Source organism: Accipiter gentilis, chromosome 4 (genome assembly GCF_929443795.1).
Source record: "Accipiter gentilis chromosome 4, bAccGen1.1, whole genome shotgun sequence".
Lineage (NCBI taxonomy): Eukaryota > Metazoa > Chordata > Aves > Accipitriformes > Accipitridae > Astur > Astur gentilis.
In genome coordinates, this window is record NC_064883.1 from 9,442,052 (window position 1) to 9,460,276 (window position 18,225).

Sequence of the window (18,225 nt, forward strand, 5' to 3'; positions counted from 1 at the left end):
CACTGAGCACCCAGAATTCCCATTGAAGGAAGCAAAAGGATCAGCTTCAGAAATACTCTTTCTTCCCAGGGCAGTTAAAGAAACAACATGTAAGCAGATAAAATGGGTCTTCTTCATGTAATGTAAGCAGATAAAAACAAAAAAATGAGTGGAGAAAGCAGGACTTCCCTGCAAGTACAGCACACTGCCCCTTTCAACCAAAGTGCCAGGTCTGGAGTAGATGCAGTAACCTTGCCATTCCCCCACAGTGTGCAACAACATGTTGCAGGGGTCCTTGCCGCATGCTGGCAGGACCAAGTGCAAAGCCTGTAACCTCAAGAACCATGAAGACAACATCTGGTCCTGCATGCAGCTGAACTTTAAGAACCACAAAGGCAACACTGGGTCCTCCATGCAGCTGCTGGAGCCAGAGAACTGGAGAAACGAGAAAACGGAAATGGACTCACCCAATCTGTCGATTTGTGGAAGGTGCTTGTGTAATGACCGAACTGGACTGTGGAGATGGCATGGCTTGTTGAATCACAACGCTGGTGTCGTGGTTTGGCATCCTTGTATTTGTCAGCTGGTGAGATCCAGGTCCTGCCATTGCTCCTCCAACTGTGTTATGCATGGAGATATTCTGTGAAAAGAAGGGAAATGGGAGATGGTGGAGGAAAATGGAAAAGAAATAAATGTCTTATCTTGGTTTTCTGTTCTATAGGAATACAATTAGAAATCTGAAAGTATTGACAATATGAAAAGTTACTGACTCCTGGTAAATCCCAAGTCAAGAGATCTTGTTGTAACCAACAACAATAAAGAAATGAAAAATAAGTGTTTATTTATACAGAGCAATATAAATGGAAAAATACCTGCAAGTTGACTAATCACTCTTCTGTGATTCTGACTCATGATTTATAATGGAGATATTTAGCACATATTCTCCTACCAGAATACAATATATTTTGTTTGAAAATGACTTCTGTGGTAAGTGCAGAGCACCTTGATTTACTACATGGGTTGTTTATTGTGTACTAGGTCTGCTTAGACTGACAAGCAAATCAAGTTTTATAGTTCCAAAGTAACAAACAGTACATGGTACATCACAAAACAGCCATTTCTATTAGCCTCAATATATTTTGTAGAGCAATAATATCCCAGAGGCCTAAAATAAAGCACCGTATTTGCACATATATAACCTTTGCTTCAGGTAACTTGGAGCCCTTAAAAAGTTCTCTAAAAAAAAAAGTTCACAGATAACTCATAGGCACAGAGAGAACAAGCCACGAGAGACCAGGATACTACTAAGGAAGGAACCATGGAATAAAACTTCTCTCTGTTATGCATGCACACACAATATACCCTGCTGCTAAACCGCAGGGTTTGACTTGGCCCGTGTTTAAAAACAAACAAAACTCTCAAGCCAGAGATAACCCACAGTGTATACATATGAAAAATATGGTAAACTTAAAAGCATTATTTTTTCTATCAAGCATCAACGTGTGGGTTGTTAGCAGTGAGGAAAAGAAACTTTCCATTGTCACCTCATGCTAGGCTGAGGAAAAGGGAAAAGAACACCTTTACATGCACACTCTGCCACCAAGAATCATGCAAAGCATCTTCCTGATCACTGCCAATACTCAGAATTGAAAACTAAATTTCATTCAGAATTCCAATTTATGAGCCGATTTGCCTAGCAAACACATAAATCCCACAAAATAATGATAAATGAAGCTGGTAAGAAGGGAAATTCAGAGCTCTGATCAAATGTCTGCCTCTCCTGTCCTCCACAACATATTGAATCCCAGACCTAAAAGAAAGATTGCATTTTAAACCAAAACAAGAATAAACGCTTTAGATGACATTCCTCATGGAAAAGCAGCCAATAATTAGAGGACCCACATTGAATGCCTTAGCTGTCATCCCCCTATCTCCCAATTCTTATATATTTCAGGTGATTTCCCAGGCTAGTGTGGACACAGGGACCTCTCGGTTTCTTTTACAGGAGTTGTTCCAGTCTTCATAAACATATAAAAAGGCAGAGGTGCTGCCTACAGCCGCATGGTTAGACCACTCACCCAGTGTGACCCAGAGGTAATAACCCAGTCCCTATCCTTGAGTGAGCTGCGGGATTTGCGAAAAGATTTTGGCCGCCGTGTAGGTGAGCATATTATCACCTGGCTCCTGCGATGCTGGGACAATGGGGCTAATAGCTTGGAATTAGAAGGTAGGGAAGCCAAGCAGCTGGGATCACTTGCCAGGGAAGGTGGCATTGACAAGGCACTTGGAAGAGGGACACAAGCCATCAGCCTCTGGAGGCGACTCCTGTCAAGTGTGAAGGAAAGGTACCCCTTTAAGGAAGATGTTATATGTCAATCAAGCAAGTGGACCACCATGGAAAAAGGTATTCAATATCTGAGGGAATTAGCCGTGCTAGAGGCGATTCATCATGACCCGGACAACCAACAGTTACCCAAAGACCCAGACGAAGTCCAATGCACACGACCCATGTGGCGGAAGTTTGTACGGAGCGCACCATCGTCCTATGCCAATGCATTGGCAGTAATGTCCTGGAAGGATGAAGAGGCACCAACAGTGGAGGAAGTGGCTCGCCAGCTGCGTCAATATGAAGAAAATCTCTCCTCCTCCCTACAAGCCTGCATTTCAGCTGTGGAGAAGCTGTCCGAGGATTTCCAGCAATTCAAAAAGGATATGTCCTATTCCCCACCTGTAAGGACCAATGTCTCAGCTATTAGGAGTGAGAGGTCTTCTGCCCAAGAGAGAGAATATAGAAGGTACACACCGCGAGGTGCCCTGTGGTTTTACCTATGTGATCAGGGAGAGGACATGAGGAAATGGGACGGAAAACCTACCTCGGTCCTAAATGCACGGGTACGTGAACTGCGAGGAAAAACCCCCACAAAAGGGGATTCTACCAGGAAAAGTGCCGCTCCAGTTTCCAAACAGAGTAGAAGGGCTGACTTTATTTCCGATCCTCTTGAAGGGACTTCTGAGACAATTCTACGAGAAGTGAATACTGAATACTCTAACCAGAATTAGAGGGCCCCTGCCTCCAGCCAGGTGGAGGAAAGGGATAACCGGGTCTATTGGACTGTGTGGATTCGGTGGCCTGGCACGTCAGACCCACAGGAGTATAAGGCTCTAGTAAACACCGGTGCACAGTGCACTCTAATACCATCAAGTTATAAAGGGACAGAATCCATCTGTATTTCTGGTGTAACAGGGGGATCTCAAGAGTTAACTGTATTGGAAGCTGAAGTAAGCCTAACTGGGAATGAATGGCAGAAACACCCCATTCTGACTGGTCCAGAGGCTCCATGTATCCTTGGCATAGACTATCTCAGGAGGGGGTATCGATGGGCTTTCGGTATAGCTGCCTTGGAGACGGAGGGCACTGAACAGTTGTCTACCCTGCCTGGTCTCTCTCAAGACCCTTTGACTGTGGGGTTGCTGAAGGTTGAAGAACAACAAGTGCCAATTGCTACCACGACGGTGCACCGGCGGCAATATCACACCAACCGAGACTCTCTGATTCCCATCCACAAATTGATTCGCCAACTGGAGAGCCAAGGAGTGATCAGCAAAACTCGCTCACCCTTTAATAGTCCCATATGGCCAGTGCGGAAGTCTAATGGGGAATGGAGATTAACCGCTGACTATCGCGGCCTGAATGAAGTTACCCCACCGCTGAGTGCTGCCGTTCCAGATATGCTAGAACTTCAATACGAGCTAGAGTCAAAGGCAGCCAAGTGGTATGCCACAATTGACATTGCTAATGCATTTTTCTCAATCCCTCTGGCAGCAGAGTGTCGTCCACAATTTGCCTTTACTTGGAGGGGTGTCCAGTGCACTTGGAATCGATTGCCCCAGGGGTGGAAACACAGCCCCACCATTTGCCATGGACTAATCCAGACTGCACTGGAAAAAGGTGAAGCTCCGGAACACCTGCAATACATTGATGACATCATTGTATGGGGCAACACAGCAGAAGAAGTCTTTGAGAAAGGGAAGAAAATAATCCAAATCCTTCTGAAAGCCGGTTTCGCCATAAAGGAAAGTAAGGTCAAAGGACCTGCACAGGAGATCCAGTTTTTGGGAACAAAATGGCAAGATGGACGTCGTCAGATCCCAATGGATGTGATTAACAAAATAGCAGCTATGTCTCCCCCAACTAATAAAAAGGACACACAGGCCTTCTTAGGTGTCGTGGGGTTTTGGAGAATGCATATTCCAAATTACAGTTTGATTGTAAGCCCTCTCTATCAAGTGACCAGGAAGAAGAATGATTTTAAATGGGGCCCTGAACAACAACAAGCCTTCGAACAAATTAAACGGGAGATTGTTCATGCCGTAGCTCTTGGACCAGTCCAGACAGGACAAGATGTTAAAAATGTGTTCTACACTGCAGCTGGGGTGAATGGCCCTACCTGGAGCCTCTGGCAGAAAGCACCTGGGGAAACCCGAGGCCGACCCCTGGGGTTTTGGAGTCGAGGATATCGAGGATCCGAGGATCGCTATACTCCAACAGAAAAAGAGATACTGGCAGCGTATGAAGGAGTTCGAGCCGCCTCGGAAGTGGTTGGTACTGAGACACAGCTCCTCTTAGCACCCCGACCGCCAGTGCTGGGCTGGATGTTCAAAGGGAGGGTCTCCTCTACACATCACGCGACTGACGCCACGTGGAGTAAGTGGATCGCACTAATCACACAACGGGCTTGCATAGGAAACCCCAGTCGCCCAGGAATTTTAGAAGTGATCACGGACTGGCCAGAAGGCAAAGATTTTGGAATGTCACCAGAGGAGGAGGTGGCGCGTGCTGAAGAAGCCCCGCTGTATAATAAACTGCCAGAAAATGAGAGGCAATATGCCCTGTTCACTGATGGGTCCTGTCACATTGTGGGAAAGCATCGAAAGTGGATCAGGCTGCCAAGATTGAAGTGGCTCAGGTGGACCTGGATTGGCAACATAAGGGTGAGCTATTTATGGCTCGGTGGGCCCATGATACTTCAGGCCATCAGGGAAGAGATGCAACATATAGATGGGCTCGAGATCGAGGGGTGGACTTGACCATGGACGCTATCGCGCAGGTTATCCATGAATGTGAAACATGTGCTGCAATTAAGCAAGCCAAGCAGTTAAAGCCCCTGTGGTATGGAGGGCGATGGCTGAAGTATAAATTTGGGGAAGCCTGGCAGATTGACTATATCACCCTCCCACAAACTCGCCAAGGCAAGCGCTATGTGCTGACAACGGTGGAAGCAACCACCGGATGGCTGGAAACATATTCTGTACCCCATGCCACTGCCCGGAACACTATCCTGGGCCTTGAGCAGGTCTTGTGGTGACATGGCACCCCAGAAAGAATCGAGTCAGACAATGGGATTCATTTCTGAAACAACCTCATAGACACCTGGGCCAAAGAGCATGGCATTGAGTGGGTGTATCATATTCCCTATCATGCACCAGCCTCTGGGAAAATCGAGCGATACAATGGACTGTTAAAGACTACATTGAAAGCAATGGGGGGTGGAACTTTCAAACATTGGGATACACATTTAGCAAAAGCCACCTGGTCAGTCAACACCAGAAGAACTGCCAATCGGAGTGCCCCTGCCCAATCAGAATTTTTACATACTGTAGAAGGGGATAAAGTCCCTGTAGTGCACATGAAAAATATGTTAGGGAAAACAGTCTGGGTTACCCCTGCCTCAGGCAATGGTAAACCCATTCGTGGGATTGCTTTTGCTCAAGGGCCTGGGTGCACTTGGTGCGTGATGCGAAAAGATGGAGAAGTCCGATGTGTGCCTCAAGGGGATTTGATTTTAGGTGAAAATAGCCAAAATTAAACTGTATGATATTAGTTGCTATATAACCCTGCTACTGTATGTTATCATTATTATAATTGTTATATGCTATATCCGTAGTACTATAGTAAGAATCACTTGGATCAAGCAAGAAAGAACTGCGATAAAACTAAGCAAAACGCAGTAGTGATGGAACCAGAACTGACTCCAGCATGCAACAATCCAACGGTGCACACCATCCTCCTGCTACGTCAAATGTCAGCTGCTCGTCACACCGCACTGAAGCCCAATTCTGCTCTACCGACTGAGAGGACTTTGCACCATTCCTCCTGCCCAGACAGACTGGTATGACAGATGGAGCCTGGAGTCGGAAACTAACTGAACTCAACAAATGTTTTATGAACATAACTCATGAACTAAAGGAATAATATCTCTGTGTGTATATATATATATATATATATATATCATTGCTCAAATGTCTCAAAGGACTGGAAAGGTGGTGATGATTAATCAGGATGTAACTAAAGGTATGGGAACTGAGCATGACGTCAATGGTATAGAATAAGGGGTGGATACTGTCCTGGTTTCAGCTGGGATAGAGTTAACTGTCTTCCTAGTAGCTGGTACAGTGCTATGTTTTGAGTTCAGCATGCGAAGAATGTTGATAACACTGATGTTTTCAGTTGTTGCTCAGCATTGTTTAGACTATAGTCAAGGATTTTTCAGCTTCTCATGGCCAGCCAGGGCACAAGAAGTTGGCACAGGACACAACCAGGGCCACTGACCCAAACTGGCCAATGGTGTACTCCATACCATGGGACGTCCCATCTAGTTTAGGAACTGGGAAGTGGGGGGGCAGGGTATCGCTGCTCGGGGACTGGCGGGGTGTCGGTCGGCAGGTGGTGAGCTATTGCCCTGTGCATAATTTGTACATTCCAATCCTTTTATTACTACTGTTGTCATTTTATTAGTGTTATCATTATCATTATAGTTTCTTCTTTTCTGCTCTATTAAACTGTTCTTATCTCAACCCAGAAGTTTTACCTTTTTCCCGATTTCCTCCCCCATCCCACTGGATGGGGGAAGTGAGTGAGCGGCTGCGTGGTGCTTAGTTGCTGGCTGGGGTTAAACCACGACACTCTTCCAGTAAATAATTTACACAGTACAAATCAGGTCCAGCAGCTCCAGTATTCACTTAGGAGCATGGATTGCAAGAGGAAGCCAGACCAAGGACTTTAACTGTAATTTTTCATAGCCCAGTAGTATGTCATGACCATCAGGCAATAAGAGAGAATAACATTAGATATATGGAATCTTTTCCAAAAGAAGTTCTCCCTCATCTACCACATTCCTATTAAAACATCGCTTCTTCAGTAGATTAGTGTTTTCTAATGAAAAACCTGTTCTTTTTAAAAAAAAAAAAAAAAAAAAAAAAAAAACCAAAACAAACAAAACAAACAAACAAACAAAAAAACCAAACCAAAAAAAACCACCAAAAAACCCAAACCCACAGAATATATATAAAGCCAAATCTAGCTGAGGATTCAAAACTGCGCTGACTTTTTTGATCATTCCATCTGCAAGTAAATCTTTTAGTGCTACCACTTCCTAAAGCTTCTCCTTTGCATTAAGTGTGTTTCAATTAAAACCTATCAATATGTGATATTTACTTGTTTCAAAGTTCACCCTCATTTAATTTCTCCTTTACACTGCCTCCACAGTTTCTGAATCCTTCCAAATATTCCTGTATTGCCTGTTTGCTTTCAGTAGTATGTTTATTAGAGCAAATATTAAACTGCAAGACAGGTATAGAGTACTTGTACCTCTGGGTCCATATGGGAGCAACAAAGAAGAAGAGCATCAGTCACCCACGATGAGTTTACTCTGCAGTGCTGCACAACTGCCCCTAGCCATTGCCAGCACTGATCTGCCTGCACACGCCTGCCTTGCTTCCACAGAGAGCTGTCTGCAAGAAGCCAGAGCATTGGCATGAAACCGTCCAGGATTCAGAAAGCCTTTATCTAGTTTACAGACTCCAGACCGCAGATTTCCAAGAGCTACAGACCACCGATCTGCTACATGGGAGGATCTTTAAAGGAAACGTGGCTGGTGCCATGAGTCCCCAAGGCCTGGGAAGGGACAGGAGCTAAATCCGCCATGAGCTTTAGACAAGTGGTACTCTAGCACTTGCCCAGATTTTGACTGGATTTTGTTGTACCATGGCAGAGCAGAACTTAATCAGATTCCTGTGCTCCTTGATTCAGTATTTCCATTTTCTTCTCCTTCTCTTTCCCTTTTCTCCTATAATTCCAGACCTCTCTAAGGTACTAATGGTATGAATTGTGATAGGTATGAAAAATTTTGTTTGCACATAAGACACTGTAATTGTTAGTTTACACGCATAAACTTGTAACGCTGTTTCAAAGTTTTAACAATTTCCAGTAAACTGCATCTTTTCAGAAAGTAGGCTGAGTATGTGATGCATGGAAAGCAAAACCAGAATGAAAAGCTGTCAACGCATCCAGATGTCCGTTCTTCGCAGTAATGCAAGCACTGTTCTTGGGCAGGAACTATACCTTTATACTACGTTGCCAAGAGAAAGCCTAAGATTTCCTAACAAAACGTCAAACTCAGCATGACTCTCACATTCATAAGAAAAGGATTTGGCAATCTCAGAATCATTTGCATTGGTAAGATGCTTGTGAATTTACAGAGAAGTTCAAGTAAGTTCATACTTAAATGACAGTGCTTATGCTTTGAAAGATGGCACGAAGGTAATGCACAAGAGGTCTGACACTAAGCCTATCTGATCTAGTCATATGCATCATGACATTCAGAATGACTCTGTATCACCAGCACAGCAAGACCAGGCTCGTTGTATGTGTGATGCAGACGGCCTTCAGAACTCCCAAAATGGCCTTGCTGTGTTGTGCTCTGCACCTGATTCTGAACTGATCTGGACAGGATATTAATGAGCTGCTTGCAGACTTGACTTTGGGCCCTTATAGAAACAGGACAAATTCAGCGATGTTGGCTGAAACAGAGACCTCCACTTTATAGTTGAATTGTTATTTAAGGAGTTCTGCATGCTCTTCCACCAAGGATCCATGAAGAACATCTCACTTGGACTCCTCTTTTCATTCTCCTCCAGCTCTTAAGCCAGTGGTTAAGATTAATTGATACTAGGTGGGTAGCTCCTAGCACTCCAACTCAGAGAACTTGACAGGAGCAATGAAGCAGACAGAGCTCTCCCTCTGCTTTTAAGACTCCCAAGACCCATCGGTACTCAGACAGTATGACACACACTCAGAGTTTTCTCAGAGATCTTCACAACTGTCCTTCAGCATTAGAGGAGAGCATATGAGTTTATTATTATTATCCATTTTAATAAACTGAACCTAAATGTTTATGCACGGAACAGGCCACCCACATGCCAGGAGCTGTAGAGACACGAAAGACATCCCCTGCCTTTAAGATTCATTTAATGGATCTTAATTAAGATCCAATAAATTAAGAGGAATTTATCTCCTCTAGGACTAAGTTTCATCCTCACCAAAGTTCCCAGTCACTCCCACTGAAGCAGAAACTAGGATTATAACACTATAGCTTTTCTAGGAATTGTCCCCTTGCCCATGTGTTCATACTGTACTCTCCGGCAGTATTTAACATTCAAATAAATAAAACAAAAACCAAGCAGCCATATCCACAAACTGCTTTTAAATCAACATGCTCATTCTCAACCTTTCCAGCTGCAAGAGGAAAGGGAATAGATTATCATCAGCTTGACTTCTCCCCGGTTACACTGTATTCCCCATTTTAGCTTTAGACTTTCAAGAAAACATTTGAGCATTTTTCTCCCACATGCAACCATTTAACTTTGGATAGGCAACACACTTCTTTTTTCTAAAGGCTCAAAAAACTTCTTGAAGTCATGCTTCCATGTTCTGGTGGAGAGGATTACACATCACTCCACAAGAACACACACCCTGTTGGCAAGCACAGCAGAGAAATGATGGCTCTGCAGACACAGGCGAAATACACCCCATGACTCCAGGCAGTCACCATTTCCACTAAACCCCGGTTCTTCCAGAGAAACACCCATCCATGTCACACGGCACCACCTGTATCACACATCTCCGTCTACTGAAGGCAAAGGATGAAGAAGATGGATTCATCCTTTATGATCCATTGTAATATTCTGAGTTTCAAACAGAGTTTGTTTGTGGTTTTAAACTATAAGAGCTAGTTTCCAAACCAAAGCCAGCTTATATTTTCCTACTATTTTTTTTTTTAACTGTGAGGTTTAATGAAAATTGCAAATACCAGTTTTACACAAACTGAAGACACGTTCAGGATTGTTCTGAGTGAGCTTTTAGATCCATAGAGCTGTCACCCATAACCAAGTGTACATAAATACTCTTCATAGACTATTACATAAATTCTAAAGTCGGAAGGTATTTGCCATGAAAAAATGAAAGAAAAATCCAAGTCATCCAAACAAAGACAAAAGCACTTTTTTGCATTTTTTTTGTTTTCTGCAAAAAATCATTTAGCTGTATTTTCCCAACCAGCAACTTTAAATATTTTTCAACTAATTCAAGACAAAAGGCATAAATTAAAAAAAAAAAAAAAAAAAAAAAAAAGATAGGAATCTTTTAGCAATATTTTAGACTTCATATAGCCTGGCCTCTCTATTGATGTATTTTAACAAGGATAAATATTCTAAGCTGTCCCACTTTCAGGCATTTTACAGTTTTTGGGGAAAGGAAACATGTATTTCTAACCTAAAGTCTTCTAGAAGGCTCTACAGACACACAGCATTCAGGGTAACAGGATACACATTGAAATGGCAGCTACATGCGTACTTTTAAGAAGTGTACAGTAGCATCTTGTCTGATTACAGAAATCATAACCTCACAATATGTATAATACACACGAGTGGAAGCCACCAGGGACACACTCACCCGTTGCACATGCTGCTTACACAACCAAAGAACCTGCTGGCTTAAACACTTGGAAGACAGTGTTGTAAAGAAAACTAGACTAAACGTGGCAAATAATGGCAGGCTTCAGAATTAATATAATCGTATACAATCTCCATCAAAATTACTGACCCTCTACGAATTCTCTCCCAACAGAAGATCGTCTCAAAACAAAAGTTATCAAATCTCCACAGAAACAGCACCAACTTATTTATATTTTCTCATTATTCAGATCAATGTGTAAGGAAAACACCCTCACACCAGCCTGCCACAACTGTTTCATCTCTCACTAGCGTGCAACATCTAAACTGCCATAAGCATAGAACTAAGCTTGCTGTCCACCCAAGGCCACCAAATATAGCAGAGGAACTAGGGAAGAAAACGGAGATAAAAAATGAATCAAATTACTAATGCAGTTGAAGGATTACAGGAAAAAGAAAGTCTATTATGAAGATTTACATTTAAAGAAAAGAAAAAAGGAAAAAGTTCCATTATGCAAGTGATGGGAGACAGTAAACTTGGGAGTGTAAACTTGGTGGAGACTGAAATGCAATACTTTTTCTTTTTTTTGAACTGTAACATCTGTATAGCTTGAATGACAAAAAGCACTAAAGCAGAAAAGAGGTCATAGAAAGGAACTGCTGGAAAATGCTGCGTAGCAACATTAAGCATAGGGACAAAGCACTACAAAGATCTTATTGCAGACTGCTAAAATCCATTTAACTCCCTTACTTAATGAGAGGTATGAAGTCACTGAGCAAGGCTAGCACATAAAAATACAGAACTGATGCCAAAGGATCTATTCCTCAAAACATTTCAAAGAAAGGCAAATGCTCACTTAAGAGCTACCTGATAAAAACGGCACATTAAAAGAACCAGCAGGCATGATATATCCCAGAATGCAGAAGGACTCTTCCCTGCCCCCAGGCCCCGTCTAACGTCTACCCCTGAACGGGACACAGCTAGCTATCCACACAATGCTGCAGACTCAAAGGCCAGGAGCGGTACGAGCATATCTGACTTCTTGAACCCTGGGCACCACTGCTCAGTCAAATGTTATCAACCCGATCTCCTTAGGGGTAAAAATGTAAAGAAAAATTAAACTCCTTACTCAAAAATGACAAGTAATGATAGGTAGATGGGGGAAGAAGGGAAACATTGCTCTCACTGAAATCATAAAGCTTTGACTCCGTACTTATCAGTCTTGGCCACTGGTTTCCAATTTTTTCAGATCACAGACCTCTGTCAACCCCCTGAATTTCTCACAGAGCACTCTGTGCTCTTATCATAAATTGTGTAATTAAGGCAAGATGGTTCCACAGACCAGCCACAGATGACTTACCACAGCGTTGCGACCACCAGCAGTTCACAGACCAGAGTTTAACCCCCGCCCAAATACTGCTTCAGAGCACCGTGACCAGAATTTCTTGACAAAAAAGATAACATTTCTAAAGGTATCTATGGACTTCAGTAGCCCAAGTCCTTTTTTTCAAAATGTCTTCAGTCTTCTGGAGCCTTAGTGAACAATTATTGTTAATGACTGGATCAGACTTGTGTACTGGCAGAAGCTTTGCAAAATTTTATCCTAAATATCTATGCTGGAACACGCAGGGAAACTTCCTTTTTGTTTTAAGCTAGGATGAATTATTCTTAAACGTAGACATGTTGGCTGCTCCTGAAAAGGCGCAAACAAAAAAGCCCCTCATAAATAATGCTTTTATCCTGTTTTCTTTCAATAGCTGTTACTGTGTTATCAGAAAGACTTTCTGAGATACCCTGAGTGATGCAAATAAAACCTCAAGTCTGCTAATCTCCAGCAAACTACGTGGTGCTGCTAAGAAGCATGGTACAAGATACAGGACAGACATATGAAGTGCTAAGCCACCTATAAGCCATCTCGAGGTTGCAGCAGTCACCACCATAACTTGAAGTCCGAAGGGCACATTTAAGCACTACTAATCCCCTTAAGGCCTCTGCTTGAAGGGTGACAGCCCTGCACAAAATCTCCGCAACAGAGCTCGTGCCGCGGGCCAACCTTTGACGTGCCTCCACTTGGCCTCTGCCCCTTGGGTACCCGGAGTGCACAGTCACCTCCTCCGGTCTCTTCCTCACATCTTCTGGGGAAAATACACATGAACATCTTCCAGGGGCAAGTTAAGCCTCCCTGCCTGTCCTCCGCTTTGGCTGCTGGTTTAAGCAAATGCTCTGACTCCTCTGATACTAAGAACAAAATGCAGGAGATTTAGAATTTTTGGTCTTTTATCAATTTTTGTGACATGATCTAATTACAGACATTCAGTGGTGCCCTCTAATTACCAGTAGTAATGAATACTGAAAGATGACCCTTGTCTTCCACGATTCCCTCCCCTCTTCCCCCACTACCCTCCTCATGCCCTTTTCAGCATGTCTGTCCAGACTATGCTTTTGACATATGAAGCCTTCTTTACATACATCGTAAGTAATATATGGTGCGTACCAGACATATCCACGATAAACCATTTACTAGGGGAAAGGAAAAAAGTGATATAAAGAAAATGCAAGGAACATATTTTAAGGGAGAAGGCAATTTTGAAAGACTGGTCTCACCAGAGTTTGAAAGGAAATAGCTTCTCTATGGGAAAAGATGACATCAGATCGCATGCTTATGTCTTGAAGTTTCCTACAGATATCTCCCATTTTTCTCAGGGTTGCTTGTTTCATACACAATTACTTGCCCAAGATAGCCATTTAAGCAATATAGCACAAAGAGCTGCTTCTGTTCAAATAAACGTCAGTAACACTAAGTGTGCATAGCCCAGTTCGGGTCACTCAGGGTGTTTTGCACTGCTAACACCACACTACGTCCTGCTAACTGGGAGGCTGCAAAGTAAGGGGAGCACAACTGGCTGCCTGGCTCTACCCAGTTCTGTCATACTTTATGCAAAAGCCATAAACTGACTATTTCATTTCTTCCAAGTTGCATATTGTGACATTTATAAACAGGAACCTGGCAGCATGTCAATGGTGCAAACTGATTTCCTTTTCTAAATACAATTTTAAAAAGCAAATAAACAAGGTTATGCCTGCTAATGAAACATTATATGCCATGCTGGAGCTAGTTTTTCTCAAATGTATTCTCTAGAGCAGATGGAACACCAATAAACACAAAACAACAAACCCTTTTATAAAAAGTGTGTTTATAAGAAAATACATTCTCCATAGAACTTTGTCTAAGGAAAAACTGGCTTATATCTGTAATGTTATCTTGGGGACCCAATTATGGTCCCATTAGATTGCTGTAAACAAGGGAGCTTGCCATGAATTTCAAATGGAGAAGCGCTAGTAGGAAACTTGAAAAGGAAGAAAAGAGATTTGCCAGTATACTTACTAGGTGTAATTCCTGGAGGCCTCAGTTGAAATCAAGGCCTTATTGTGCTAAAATCTGTATAGACACATTGACAGACTACACTTGCCCACAAGCCTTAGACTCCAGAGACAAAGCAAGGAAAGAAGAAGGAAGAAAGAGAGAAAGTAAGTGATTTGTGTAGCCAAAAATCAGGACTCAATGCTCAATGGAATGGGTCTTTTTTCCAAGTCCTGTGTCTTATCCACTATTTTGAGCTGTTTCTCTGCATCTAATACTTATATATGAATTCAGAAAACCAGGAAGCTTTAAATAAATTTAAAAAAAAATAATCAAAAAACAGTATTATAATCTCTACTCTGAGTTTTTTCCAGCACTATCATTTCATTTCTGTAAATCAGAGAGAATACACGTACAAAGTGGGTACTCAAAGAACCTTCTCAAAGTAGGTGCATGTCAACTTTTGCAGGACAAGCAATTAGACATCCAAAAGCAGCTGCCAGATCTGGAGGCCAGTCAGAGGGTAGTTGAACCTGGCTTGCCTTTCTTTATTGTAAGGAGTTTTGTTTTTATCCATCGTGAAACAGAAAGCTTGGGGGGGGGGGGGGGGGGCAATCCTCCAGGAATTGCTTTAAACAAGCCTTTGATACCGCTAACTGAAGGCACTAGGCTTTTCAACATTATGCAAACCATTTATAATTTGTTAATAGCAAATTCACAGAGACAGCACTTTGGCATTTAAATTTGTTATATTTTATTTAAAGCTTCTTTGAAATTCTCATCATTGATTTCACTGGCATAAGTTATTGGCATCATGCATGAATTACAGCAGAGGCTGCTTGACTGCATTCAATGACCAGAACATTTTTTAGACAGAGCAGTCGGTAAAGGAGAGCGAGGATGGCAGCAACAAAACAGCCAGTGATTTTCCATTCAGGCAGTTTCAAGCAGAAAACCAGCAGGCTTAACTTTTCTGCTAAGAAGTCAAGTGGAAATGCTGCTACCCTGGTAATAAAATGCATGTCTTAAATATTCTTTCAACCCCAACCCACTGCGGCAGCTATGTTGGGCCAGGCTGTATAGTACTACATGGGGACTAAAACAAAATGCTGGGGAAGGTCCAGGAGTCAAGGCCAATGCTGGTCTCAGATAGAACCCAGACAGACCATTTGCTACATACAAGGGATCATAGGTCTAACCAGTGGAGTGGGTTGACAAGTGAACTGGTAGGAAGATAGTTTTGATCAGTGAAAATCATACACGGAACCAAAGCATCAAGCTGGGATCAAGTTAATTCACCAGACCTCCTGGGAAGTCGCAAAGGCAAGCATGCAGTTTTGCAGCATTCACAACTGTTTCAGTCAATTTTAGGTTGATGTTTTGGGAGAGGAGAGCTAGTTTTGTCTAGATCTTGGACTGAAAGAACTTAGATAATTAGGTTCATCAGTGGAAGCATTCAGACAAAATTAATAATCTTTCTAGCCATAAGAGTTTAAAACATTAGTGTTTAGGAAGGCAATCAGACTGACTACACAGAAGGCAAAAAAGTTAAATGCACTTCCGGCTAAGAAAAGTTCACTTCCAGTCTGTAGCAAGGGCTACAGACAAACAGGTACTACAAGACAGTGTTCTCTGAATCCTCGAAGATGTTTCTGACATTCTGCAGTCTGGTTAAGGAGAAACATGCTGCCTTGTCCATCTCTGCCTTGGTTTCAGCAGTTACCTTCTGCAGTGGTAGACAGGCAGGAAAAAACACTAACAAGACTAGAAGAACAAACATGCTTGGAAGAAAGAGAAGCCAATAGTGGTCCTCCTGCAAAAACAAGAGTTGACCATCCATTGATGAAGGCACGCAACTTTGGTTTTAAAGCACAGCTTGCTGGGGATTGCCGAAAGAAGAGCTACTCTTAACAGGAACTAAACCAAGTAAGCAAGCTGGTGTGGAGTTGGGACATATAGCTTCCCAGGACTGGGACAGCAGAAGAGAAATATAACTCCTTGGACTCCAAAGGTGTTCTGCAGGTCAGGTACACTGGGAACTGCATAGCCATCCTTTTCCTCACTCTGCTACAGATTTACTGCATGACTTTGAGCAAATTACTTCACATTCTTCTGCCTTACATCTAAAACAAGACCAGTATCTTCAACAACTACAGAGTGCTTGGAAATAACAAGACGTGAATAGCTTTTAGAGACAACACAGTATACCTATGAAGGCAATATAATATAGCACTGACAGAGCAGAAGGAGTTTTTTGGTAAGAGAACAATTCCACAGGACTTTAGAGTAGCATGCATTCGAATTTCAACCTCACAGAATTTACAAGAAATACTTTAGATCAATACAGATCTAAAGATCTGTAGATACTTTAATCAATACAGAAAAGAGTTCTATGATGAATACCGTTAGAAGAATAGCAAGGCAAAAGAACAGTTCTTTGGTGACTAGAAACAGGAGAGCAGAGAAGAACATGTAAATTAGTAAAAGCAAAGAATGACTGCATGCTCAAGTCCAGATAGCACTGCAGGATCTATTCTTCAGAGAAGGGGAGCTCGTCATCTGCAGAAAATTGGATCCAGTTAAAGCATTCCTGGCTGTACATCCAAATCTGGGCACTAAAAATCACAAGCCATTTTAGAAGAGTCAGGCTAAAAATCTTACTGAAGTTATATGGTGGTGGTGGTGGAGAGGGTGAATTCTCAATTGTAAAAGCTCAGCTTCTTTTCTGACTGGAGTAAATAGAGCAGGAAAAAAAAGCTGCACTATATTTGATAACGCTACCAGACAATCATCCAGATGCACACACTTCCAGTCCTGCTAATTAAATGTGGTGTGGAGCCATCCTGGGGAAATTACATACTGTTCCTTTAGAGCACCACACGCTTCTAAAATGCCTTGGTGAGGCCTCACTCCACCTGAGGAACCACAACATGCATTTTCCCAAGTAATAAATAATTGGTCCTCCTGTAATGGTGTGATCCATCCAGCCAGACAACTTCATACAAGGACGCAAAACATAATTCAGACAATGGAAAGCAGAAGCTTTAGCTGAGCCATGAACAAAACGGGGCAGGAGTGTATCCTTGAGGAACAACCTAGCTGCATGTGGAGAACTGTTACTCTCACTAAGTGCGCTTCACCACACAGCAGCATTTGCCTATAAAGTGGATGTCAGTGAGATGTTCACAACCAAAGCAACTTGATGCCTGAAAGTTGAGGGTCAGAGGAGAGGGTTGGGAATGCCAGTCTGGCACAAATAGCACCACAATCCCATTCTCAAAAGTGGCTAGCTAATAGAGTATCAGCATTAAAGAGCAGCGTATTACCCTTGAACACGATAACAACACTGCTCATTTTAAACCCATCTAACTTACAGTTAGGTTGGAAGTTATTACTACAGAAGACTCAAAATACAGCTGCTGTGGAGTCCAGGAATTGCTGTCTGGTTTTTCTTCATCATCAGAAGACCACGGAAAGGACTGTGCTTTGGAAATCCATTGGATCACACTGTCTAAGCACACGGAAATAGGTTTTCCAGTAAGATAGTTTTCTGAAGGTGATTCTGTTCGTGTTTTAGCCTGTCTGCCAGTTCTCTAGGAGAATTACAGTGGCAACTCCTGGCCACAGACAGTATTTTAAAGACTTAAGCTGAACATAGCTGCTAAATAGCATAACCTTCAGCATTCCTGGTGATTAGTATATAGGAAAAGGTAATGCAACTCCTGCGTGATATTCCAAAAGCCATTTCCCAAACATCTCATAACTGAATGCTTGGACTCATTTCAAATACTTGGCACAAATTGTCAGATTTGAGATCAAGGGCCAAAAAGCCACGGCTGTTTGTGACTCACTGCAAGGTCTCCTTCAAAACATGGGGCGCCATCTCACATTTCTGACACACAGTTGTGAAAGAGTTTGCAAAGCTGAATCCTGTGAGTCTGGGTTGCTAGAGCTGGCCCAGAATTTTGCCCAGAGTTTCACACTTTCAAAAGATCCAAACAAGAAAGCTGATAAGTTTGTCTGGATTTACTAATTGTGTCCCATGTAGTAAGACCAGAAATTTTAATTCTCTCAACAAGATTTATTAGGTATTGGC

General features: G+C 42.5%; 1 protein-coding gene across 3 annotated transcripts in view; it reads right to left on the reverse strand.

Annotated features, from left to right (window-relative positions):
• The window catches only part of CREB5 (cAMP responsive element binding protein 5), a 261,819-nt gene that overhangs the window by 170,732 nt on the left and 72,862 nt on the right, over positions 1 to 18,225 (reverse strand). For all 3 annotated transcript variants that reach the window (XM_049798733.1, XM_049798734.1, XM_049798732.1), the window contains one exon: positions 447 to 619. In XM_049798733.1, coding sequence (XP_049654690.1) covers positions 447 to 619 — 173 coding nt within the window. The remainder of the gene's footprint in view (positions 1 to 446; positions 620 to 18,225) is intronic.